The following is an 11,076-nucleotide window of genomic DNA, read 5'->3' as shown; positions in this document are numbered from 1 at the left end:
AAAACAAACACTACTTTCCTGAGTTAGAAAAAATAATTGCTTTATTTACATTCCAGAAAAGTCTACAATTGAAGGAAATGTTTTATGGGTAATTTTTGTGGTTTGTAAAATATTTTTAGATGTCGATTTCTTTCCTAGCTTTTTAAAAGTATGTCTCCATAGACGGAGTAGAGTTTCTTTTGGAACCAAATGTCTGTGAGCTGCTGTTTCCGGGGAGGGGGACATTGCTGTGTTGCACCTGAAAACTCTTCCCTCTCGTCTGAGGCTTCCTCCTCTCCCTCTTTCTCTCTTTCTCCTCTTTCTCCATCTCCTTCTCCCTCTTCTTCCGTAACTTCTCCTCCTCTTTCTCCCTCCTCTCCTGTTCCCTCCGTCTCCTCCTCCTCTCTCTGGAGCTCAGCTCCTCCTCTTCCTCCCCCCTGACCGTGCGCCCCTCACCTGTCCCGTCACTAAAGTCCTGGATCAGGATTTTGGGGACAGGGACTTTAGGTTCCCCTTTCTCCCTGCCCTGTTTGGGCTGCTCCCCTTTGAGCCTGCGGAAGAGACCAAATCGCCTGGGGGTGTCGGTTGGTCCTCTGCCTGGTTTGGACACAGTCTGAGGTGGGACAGTGCCTGGGATGCTCCCTGTGACATATCGTGGTGATTCTGGGTGTTTTGGTACCTGAATTGGAGCTGTGGTGTTAGGTTTTGGTTGGTCGAACTGAATGAGGCATGCATTTGATTGGCTAGAGTGTGTGAATGTGTTTTGTGATTGGTTGGGGTCGGTGAAGAGATCCTCAGAGAGCCTCCGAGTGAGCTTCCGTGAGCTGGAGGACTTGCAGTGCCGGAAGTCTCCGGAAGTGGTTGCCAAAGGTCCATCACGGGCCTGAGTCCTTTGGGAGGAGACGTCCGCGTGTGTGGATACTGGGTTGCCAGATCCAGCCTTTGAGTCTGCAGGAGGTGGAGACTTGCTCTTTTCACTCTTACTTTTGGACTTTGGGTTGCCAGGTATGAGAGGGAGGTCAGCTTTCAGTGATTCCCCCTGATGTGATGGTGGAAGGATGTCAGTTGAGGCTTCCTGAGAGGGAAATGTTAATGCTTCCTCTTCTTTCTCTCCTTCACTCTCTCTGACGTTCTGGGTCTCCTGATTCTCCTCTGGATGGATGGTGACTGGACCCTGGGGTTCTTCAGGAATCTTCTGGTCTTGGCCTGTTTGGTCTTGGCCTGTTTGGTCTTGGCCTGAGGTCAACTCTGGAGAAACCTGGCTCTGATTGGCTTGTGTTATCCTAGAGGGCTCTGTGTATTGTACCTCTATCTTTGATGCTGTCTCTGTGTGTGTCCGAATTTCATTTGGGGACGCTATGACCGCCTCTATCCCTGTGCTTGTGTCAGTGGTTTCCTCTATCCCTGTGTCAGTGGCTTCCTCTGTCCTTGTGCTTGTGTCAGTGGCTTCCTCTGTCCCTGTGTTTGTGTCAGTGGTTTCCTCTGTCCCTGTGTTTGTGTCAGTGGTTTCCTCTGTCCCTGTGTTTGTGTCAGTGGTTTCCTCTGTCCCTGTGTTTGTGTCAGTGGTTTCCTCTGTCCCTGTGTTTGTGTCAGTGGTTTCCTCTGTCCCTGTGTTTTTGTCAGTGGCTTCCTCTATACCTGCGTTTGTCCCAGTGGTTTCCTCTATCCCTGCGTTTGTGCCAGTGGTTTCCTCTGTCCCTGTGTTTGTGCCAGTGGTTTCCTCTATCCCGGTGTCAGTGGTTTCCTCTGTCCCTGTGTCAGTGGCTTCCTCTATCCCTGTGTCAGTGGCTTCCTCTGTCCCTGTGTCAGTGGCTTCCTCTATCCCTGTGTCAGTGGCTTCCTCTATCCCTGTGTCAGTAGTTTCCTCTGTGCGCGTCTCTGTCCCTGTCTCTGTCCCTACCTCTATCTCTGACTCTTTCTCTGTCTCTATGTGTGTATCAGCCTCCATCTGTGACCCCAAGTCTGCCTCTACTCTTATGTCTGCCTCTATGTGCATCGCTGACTCATTTTCTCCCTGTGTCTCTGTTTCTGTATGTGCCTCTTCCTCAGTTTCTACCTCTGTTTGTCTCTCTGCCTCAGATTCTTTGTCCGTGTGTGTCTCCATTGCTGCCCCTTTGTGTGACTGTGTCTCTGTACGTGCCTCTATCTCCTTGTTGGTATCAGTCTCTGTGTTCGTCTCTTTGTCTCTCTCTCTCAGTGACCCAACGTCTGTTTCTGCCTCTAAGTTTGTATCTGCCTCTTGTTGCGTGTCGGTCTCAGTGTCTGTCTCAGTGTCTGCATTAACATCTGTTTGAGTCTCTGTTTTTGACCCCATATCTGTCTTTGTTCCTACACTTTTATCTGTGTGTTGTCCTTTCTGTACCTCAGCCTCCATTTCCTCCTCTGCCTTGGCTTCTGTGTGAATCTGGATCTCTGTCACTGTTTCCTCCTCTGTCTTGGCTTCTGTGTGAATCTGGATTTCTGTCACTGTTTCCTCCTCTGTCTTGGCTTCTGTGTGAATCTGGATCTCTGTCACTGTTTCCTCCTTTGTCTTGGCTTCTGTGTGAATCTGGATCTCTGTCACTGTTTCCTCCTCTGTCTTGGCTTCTGTGTGAATCTGGATCTCTGTCACTGTTTCTTCCTCTGTCTTGGCTTCTGTGTGAATCTGGATCTCTGTCACTGTTTCCTCCTCTGTCTTGGCTTCTGTGTGAATCTGGATCTCTGTCACTGTTTCCTCCTCTGTCTTGGCTTCTGTGTGAATCTGGATCTCTGTCACTATTTCTTCCTCTGTCTTGGCTTCTGTGTGAATCTGGATCTCTGTCACTGTTTCCTCCTCTGTCTTGGCTTCTGCATGTGCCTCTGTCTCCTTGCGTTCCTCTGCCTCACCCTTTGTCTCTGTCACTATGTGCTCTGTGACGACACGTGCACTCTCTGTTGACTGTTTGCTCAGTACTTCCTGTGTTTCCATGGAGCCTTTACTGTGGTTAGTTTCCTGTGACTGGCTGTCGCTGTGCTGCTCAGAGGCCTGTGTCTCGCTGAAACCACCCTGCTCCTCCTCCTGGCCCTGTGAGGTGACGCGAGGGTCAGCGGTGAGCTCACGCTGCTGGGACGCTACTCTGGCTGAATCTGGGGTCATCTGGGTCTTTTGGGTTCTTTCCTGTTCTGATGGTTCTTTGTGTTCTAACGGTTCTCTCAGTTCCACTGGTTCCCTGTCCTCTGTAGCAGGAGGTGGAACACCCTGGGCCCTCACTGGACTACCATCCTTCTCACTTCCTCCCCCCAGATCCCCTCCCTCGCTTCTCTCCTCCCACACCTCCTTTGAAACCTTCCTCGCCTCTCTGCCTCCCCCCTCCCACTCCCCTGTGTCTGTTTTGCTCCCTCTCTTCCACCTCTTGCGGAGGAGCGAGGGAGACAGAGAGAGGAGGGAGGGCGAGCGAATCGGTGGGAAGGACAGGTTTCCTTTCGCCCTCTCCTTCCTGTTCCTCTCCTCCTCCCTCTCTCGAGCCCTCGCCCACGCCATCCGATATCCGTGGCAACGACCCCGGGGATCAAAAGTGGAGGCAGGCCGTTCCTTCCTCCACTTCTCCAGCTCTTTCTCCGTCTGCCTCTCCAGATCCTTACCCGAAAGAGGGACAGAACACACCTGGGTGGGGGTGAAAGGGCGATGGAAAGTTGGTAAAAGTGGGGTAACACAGGTGTGTATTGTACATGCATGGTAGGATAGTTCAAGTATAACCGGTGTACATGAGGCCAGGTGTCTGACCTCTCCAATGAAGGTATCGTCCTCCTGCTGCACCTGCTCCCTCACACCCCTCAGCCTCTCCAGAGTCTCCATCTGGCCCTCACACTCCTCCCTCTGCTCCACCCGGCCCAGAGCCCTGCGCACCAACACAACCGCCACCTGGAACAACACACGCACTCCTGATGGAGGGGGATGGAGAGGGTGAGAACGACACACAGGATATGTGGGGAGTGAGAGGTGAGACTAACCAAACCCTTTGTTAGAAAGATACTTTCTTTAGGGTTCACGACAGACAGACAGACAGACAGACAGACAGACAGACAGACAGACAGACAGAGGAAGAGGGGTCTCTGTATGTACTCTGTCATTCAGACAGACAAGATAGGGACAGAAGAGCAGGTGAATGGCCATAATATAAGTATAGATATACTGGATAACATATATGAATGAATAGATAGATCGATAGATTAATTCATTCATTCCCTCCTTCATTAACAGACCGTAGCAGAAGAACAGGTCCCAGACTCGGAGGAGGGTGTTAAATGGTAGGTGGCGTGTGAACAGGCACATCAGCCAATCGGTGGCGAACATCAGAGGCTCCACGCCGTGTCTCTGCAGATGCTTGTGGGTTGCGGGACATGTCTTCTTCAGCACCCAGGTCAGCATGGCCGCATCAAAGAGAACCCCCTCCTACAGACAACATTAGAGAGACAAGTGTCTGGAGAAATTCTATTCAGCTATGTTACAACAACCAAACCCTTTACTGATGAAAAACATATTGATGTACAGTAACAGTCATAGGTTTGGACACACACACTTATTTATACTATTTTCTACATAGAAGAATAATAGTGAAGACATAAAAATGATGAAATAACACATATGAAATCATGTAGTAACCAAAAAAAGCAAATCAAAATATATTTTAGATTTTAGATTCTTCAAAGTAGCCACCCTTTTCCTTGATGACAGATTTGCACACTCTTGGCATTCTCTCAACCATCTTTATCTGGAATGCTTTTCTAACATTCTTGAAGGAGTTCCTACATATGATGAGCACTTGTTGGTTGCTTTTCCTTCACTCTGCGGTCCAACTCATCCCAAACCATCTCAATTGGGTTGAGGTCAGGTGACTGTGGAGGCCATGTCATCTGATGCAGCACTCCATCACTCTCCTTTATGGTCAAATAGCCCTTACACAGCCTGGAGGTGTGTTGGGTCATTGTCCTGTTGAAAAACAAATGATAGTCCCACCAGGTGCAAACCATGCTGGTTACGTGTGCCTTGAATTCTAAATAAATCAGAGACAGTGTCACCAGCAAAGCACCCCCACACCATCACACCTCCTCCATGCTTCACGGTGGGAACCACAAACGCGGAGATCATCCATTCACCTACTCTGCGTCTCACAAAGACACTTCGGTTGGAACAAAAAATCTCAAATTTGGACTCATCAGACCAAAGGACCGATTTCCACCGGTCTATTGTCCATTGCTCATATTTCTTGGCCCAAGCAAGTCTCTTCTTCTTATTGGGGTCCTTTAGAAGGTGTTTCTTTGCAGCAATTCAACCATGAAGGTCTGATTCACACAGTCTCCTCTGAACAATTGATGTTTAGATGTGTCTATTACTTGAACTCTGTGAAGCATTTATTTGGGCTACAATTTCTGAGGCTGGTAACTCTAATGAACTTATCCTCTGCAGCAGAGGTAACTCTGGGTCTTCCATTCCTGTGGCGGTCCTCATGAGAGGCAGCTTCATCATAGCACTTGAAGGTTTTTGCGACTGCACTTGAAGAAACTTTCAAAGTTCTTGAAATTTTCAGGATTGACTGACCTTCATGTCTTAAAGTAATGATGGACTGTCGTTTCTCTTTCCTTAATTGAGCTGTTCTTGCCATAATATGGACTTGGTATTTTACCAAATAGGGCTATATTCTGTATACCACCCCTACCTTGTCACAACACAACTGATTGGCTCAAACGCATTAACAAGGAAAGACATTTCACAGATGAACTTTTAAGAAGGCACACCTGTTCATTGAAATGCATTCCAGGTGACTACCTCATGAAGCTGGTTGAGAGAATGCCAAGAGTGTGCAAAGCTGTCATCAAGGCGAATGGTGGCTACTTTGAAGAATCTCAAATATCAAATATATTTAGATTTGCTGAACACTTTTTTGGTTATTTCATAGTTTTGATGTCTTCACTAATTGTTCTACAATGTAGAAAATAGTAAAAATAAATTAAATCCCTGGAATGAGTAGGTGTGTCCAAACGTTTGACTGGCACTGTACATATGCAGTTTTCACTCTGTGAGTACTCTTTGGATCACTAATTGACCATGAGCAGTAAGTAACATTATCTTACCAGAAGGGGGCTGTAGTAGTCAGGGAGGTACTGTTCACTAATCTGTACCAGGCACCAGAATGCCTCCTATAGGAGGGGAAAGCAAAGGTAGAGACGGAAGGTTATTACAGGCTGTGACAGAGAGAAAGCTCAAGCTTGCCACCTATCCAGTCCTTTCATGTTGTTCAGGTGGATGGATGGTGATCGTAACCAGGGGTGCAATTTCACTGGGGGACTGAGGGGAGAGGGGGGGACATGTCCTACATTCTGAAATGGCATTTTTTTCTCCCCTAATTTTATCATTGGAATGTGATACAAAACGAGGCAACGTGTGCTTTAGGACCATGGGACGCCTTCGAGCGTCCCCCCCCCCCCCACTTCTAATACCAAAGTTGCGCCCCTGATTGTAACAGTACCTCAGTAGGCATGTTCATCAGCAGTACAGCTGCTACAGGTCCCTGGGCCTGACAGTATCCCTCGTCAGGCTTCAGCTGAGTAAAGGCCTTCAGCACGCGGAACAGACCACGCTGCCTACCCCCACACACACACAACACAACACTCAGATCAACCAGAACACTGACGGGATAACACCAGACAATATTTATACAACACTACAAAAAAGAACGAGAGATGGAGAAAGATGTGTTGTATGTCATCATCGTTCCATAAATTGTACGGAGTATCATGAGGCTGTTTAACCCATGGCCATCTCTGGAGAGGAACATCTCATGGAAGGGGAACTGGCGGTCTAAGTCTCTCTCGATAACGTCCACACAGCTCTGTAGGGCAGGCCTGGAGTCCAGAGTCTGACAGAGGGAGAGAGATTTACCTGATAACTTTACTCTGCAATATTTGTATATTTACGGTAAGAATGCCATAAAGGCCCAGTAAGAATCGTTTATTAGAACCTATCTATATAGTTGAGTTGTTTACTCTATCTTACCTGGTAGAGGTCCTTGTTGCGGTGCATTCTGTCTGTGGCGCCACACAGCAGTGGCCAACATTTAGCCCTGAGGGATGCTGGGATGCCTTTCTGACACTGCTCTTTGACCTGAGAGACCGGTGGAGAGTAAATACCTGGGTCTGGTGTCCCAGGTTATATCAAAAACGCCAAGTACACACCTTGCTGGACTTCTTTAGTAAGACCCGATCCCATTGGCTGATGATGTTGATCCACTTAGTCTCTCTCTGTCTAACGAGCTCAGGAGCAGGGCCTTCACTCCTGACACCAACATATCATAAGCAAAATAAGGTGATCACTTTAAGCATAGCTGTCATAATAACGTTTTCAAGTCCATATCTTTCTAGGGCAGGTAACTAACTCCTCACTTTGACTCTCCTGTTTCTGAGGACCAAAGTCCTCTCTAAGGCAGCCAATTTACCAAAATGTACTGAGTTGAGTCAACTGCACCTTCATGTCTCGTCACAGAGAAAGAGAACACCGTAAAGATACACAGGAAACAGGAAAACCGCATGGTGGCGGTATGACTATCTCCATAGCAACGGGTCAGGATGTTCAAGGACACAGAGTGAGAGAGTGTAGGAGATGACTGTTAAGAGGATGTCTGTTATATTTGTGTTCGGTTATTAGCTGGGTTTATTCTATGAACTAAATAAAGAATTACTTACTTTTGTATATATATATAAAAATTAAAAAAGTACTGTGACGCTGAACTGTGATCTCTCGTGCTACAACTGTTTCTTTGCATGAAGTTGCGAGTTACAGGATGAGTCTTTAGTGTCTTCTGTTCACCAGAAATGCATTATAGCTCAGTTTGTTTCTCTTATCATAACTAATCAATCCTTTAAAGGGCAGTGCAGTTAAAAAGGTGATTTTCCTGCTGTTGTTTTTTAGGATATTTCCACACAGGTCAAAATAACACTGAAATTGTGTAAAAGCAACAAGTTGAAGTCGGAAGTTTACATACACCTTAGCCAAAGACATTTAAACTCAGTTATTCACAATTCCTGACATTTAATCTTCACAAAAATTCCCTGTCTTAGGTCAGTTAGGATCACCACTTTATTTTGAGAATGTGAAATGTCAGAAGAATAGTAGAGAGAATGATTGATTTCAGATTGCATTTCTTTCATCACATTCCCAGTGGGTCAGAAGTTTACATACACTCAATTAGTATTTGGTAGCACTGCCTTTAAATTGTTTAACTTGCGTCAAACATTTTGGGTAGCCTTCCACAAGCTTCCCCCAATAAGTTGGGTGAATTTTGGCCTATTCCTCTTGACAGAGCTGGTGTAACTGAGTCAGGCTTGTAAGGCCTCCTTGCTCGCACATGCTTTTTCAGTTCTGCCCACAAATGTTCTATAGGATTGAGGTCAGGGCTTTGTGATGGCCACTCCAATACCTTGACTTTGTTGTCCTTAAGCCAGTATGCTTGGGGTCATTGTCCATTTTAAAGACCCATTTGCAACCAAGCTTTAACTTCCTGTCTTCAGATGTTGCTTCAATCGATCCACATAATTTTTCTTCCTCATGATTTCTTCTATTTTGTGAAGTTCACCAGTCCCCCTTGCAGCAAAGCACCCCCTCTTATTTGTGTAAGAGCTTTTTTAAAAAAAAACACCTATAATTTCAGCCTGTTCAGGTGGGATGGAACTTTTGGCCATATCGAGATATCACAATGTGATCTGATTATAATAGACCAATGACTGTTCATCTGGGTAAGGGGGTGGGCTCTAGACCATCCTATCCGCCAAGCATGGCTGTGTATGTAAATATCTTCAAATGTGTTTCCTAAAGCCTACATCTGTGGTCACCAACCGGTCGATCGCGTTCAACCGGTCAATCTTCAAGGCATTCCTAGTCGATCACCAAACATTTCTGTAGAAAAGCCCACGATAAAGTCTTACACTCCTTTTATTATTATTTTGTACGGGTTGCACTGTTGATGGTAGGTACACTTGATTCAGAAGCCCTGGCAAAGGTAAATCGTTCCCATTTTAAACTATTTAATTTGCCCGAGGACCGGGAGATCTGTGGCTAAATAGAGTGTGCCTACTGCGCTGGCCAATCGGATAGCTCCAACCACACTTACGACAGCTTCCACGACCCCCGGCCACAGTGAAGTTTGATACTAGCCTACGTGAGATTTCATTACTTTTAAAACCGTGACCAGAGAGAGACTGTCAAAGAATACGGCAAAGAGCTGCTTTTTAATGAGTGAGTTCATGCCTAAGTTTTTATTCAGCACTCTCAACACTGTTTTATTCAACACTATTACAAAACAGAAAATGTGCTTCTCCCTACTTCCACTTGAGCTGCAGCGGCAATGAATAAGTAACCAAGTGTCTTGATAGCCCTGCGTTTTTATTATTATCTGCAGCTCGTCATGTCTTTTTTAATATCGAGGAATGTTTCACTTTCTCTGGTCATAGGACCAACATGAATTTGTGCATGAGGCAGTGCCACTCGAGTTTCGCCATCAGGTGGAAGACGGTGGGCCCTCTCTCTGGTCAGTCTCACCGGAGGAAAGGAAGGAGAGAGCAGGGACTGTGAGAGATGGACTATTTGCTGCTCTCTCCATCCTTCCCTGAGCTGCGACTAATGCCGTGCTTAAAACATCTGGGAACTTGGAAATCTCCGACTTCCAACTTCAGTGTGTTCAAGACAACTGGGAAGTCGGAAACTCGGGCATCTTTCTTGAGCACTGACTTTCTGACCTGAAGATCACTGACGTCATGATTTGACCTAGTTTCTTTCCGAGTTCCCAGTTGTCCTGAAAGCACCATGACCATCAGATGCAGGTACCATCAGTCCATTATAATAAAAAAGCAAATTATTTAAATGTATTTACATTTACTGTACAAACCTCATTCCTACACGACTGTCTTTGTTAGGTTAATGTTACATTTTTTAAGTCACGGGAAATACATTATTACAAATATTTTTTAGTTATTTTTGCTAAATAAACACACAGTGATTTATTAGACATACAGTGGTGATTTAAAAATAAAATGAGAAAGACTGTACATGGACTTTAAAAAAAAAAGAGAGAGAGAGAAAATGTAAACCTTTACAGTGAAGAGTGAGATAGAGAACAGAAACTGGTTTTCAGTGCTGCTAAGCCAGAGACTGCTTCGTACTGACCCGGCAGTGGATCCATTCACCAGGATGAAGCCGAAGCGGTCTGTCTCTGTGGCTGGAGTTGGAACACTGACCTCTGACCCCCTGTCAGAACCAGAAATGTCCACTCCGCTGGGGGGCATCTGAGTCGGAGTGGACGCACTCAGCATCTTACTCTACTGAGAGAGGAGAGGTCCCAGATTCAAAAATACTCATCACTTCTGTATTGATGGACCAGAGTGTGTCCGTTGTGTGTGTCTGTACTTTATGTGTGTTAGAGCTAAAGCAAGTATACTTATAAGAATACTTATCCTGTATATTAAAACACTTAGATCAAACCTACAGCCTATTGTTACATAAATAAAGCAATTTAACACAATCTAGGCTTCATACATACAGTGTGGAGCTACAGAATCTATCCACAGCATCAACAGATTAAGTTGTTCAATTTGAAGCAGAGGTGAAGCCAAATCTGCTTCCTGCCTCGACACTAACTGTGACTGTCACCATATTCGGTAGTTATAAAGTAGCAATGGTGTAAAATCAAATACCTTTGAGTTCTCTCTCTCCTCTTTGATCACTGGGTGGAATGCTTGCTAGAGGGAAGTGTTTGGTTAGAACGAGATTGGAAAGAAAGAGAGAAACTTCCGCTATTCAGTCTTGCGCTCTCACAAACTCATATTGGGAAGTCATTATTGTGTGTGTGTATGTATATACATATATATATATATATATGTGTGTGTGTGTGTGTGTCAGTGGTGGCTGGTGGGAGGAGCTATAGGAGGAAGGGCTCGTGGTAAAAGCTGGAATGGAATAAATGGAATGGTATCAAACAGATCAAACATATAGAAACCACACATGAATTCCTTTCAAGCCATTACAATGAGCCCTTCCTCCTATAGCTGCTCCCACCAGTCTCCACTGGTGTGTATAATAGCATTGTAAAA

At 45.7% G+C, this 11,076-nt stretch overlaps 1 protein-coding gene across 4 annotated transcripts; it reads right to left on the bottom strand.

Annotated features, from left to right (window-relative positions):
- Positions 1–19: 19 nt before the first annotated feature.
- Positions 20–10,843, bottom strand: LOC110505032 (mucin-22). Of its 4 annotated transcripts, none has more exons than XM_021583972.2 (10): positions 10,681–10,843; positions 10,154–10,308; positions 7,171–7,270; positions 6,992–7,099; positions 6,748–6,854; positions 6,465–6,579; positions 6,070–6,135; positions 4,201–4,390; positions 3,722–3,879; positions 20–3,601 (listed from the first exon to the last, which is right to left on the bottom strand). In XM_021583972.2, exons 2-10 carry the CDS (start codon positions 10,297–10,299, stop codon positions 143–145), a joined length of 4,449 nt encoding a protein of 1,482 aa, XP_021439647.2. In that variant the 5' UTR covers positions 10,300–10,308; positions 10,681–10,843; the 3' UTR covers positions 20–142. The 4 variants fall into 4 exon arrangements, with proteins under 4 accessions (XP_021439647.2, XP_021439648.2, XP_036825512.1 ...); XM_021583973.2 differs by having other exon boundaries at positions 10,154–10,305; XM_036969617.1 differs by lacking the exon at positions 7,171–7,270 and having other exon boundaries at positions 10,154–10,305; positions 10,681–10,841.
- Positions 10,844–11,076: the final 233 nt, after the last annotated feature.

The sequence above is a fragment of the Oncorhynchus mykiss genome, chromosome 31 (genome assembly GCF_013265735.2).
Source record: "Oncorhynchus mykiss isolate Arlee chromosome 31, USDA_OmykA_1.1, whole genome shotgun sequence".
In the NCBI taxonomy this organism is placed as follows: domain Eukaryota; kingdom Metazoa; phylum Chordata; class Actinopteri; order Salmoniformes; family Salmonidae; genus Oncorhynchus; species Oncorhynchus mykiss.
This window is presented reverse-complemented; position numbering and strand designations above follow the sequence as displayed.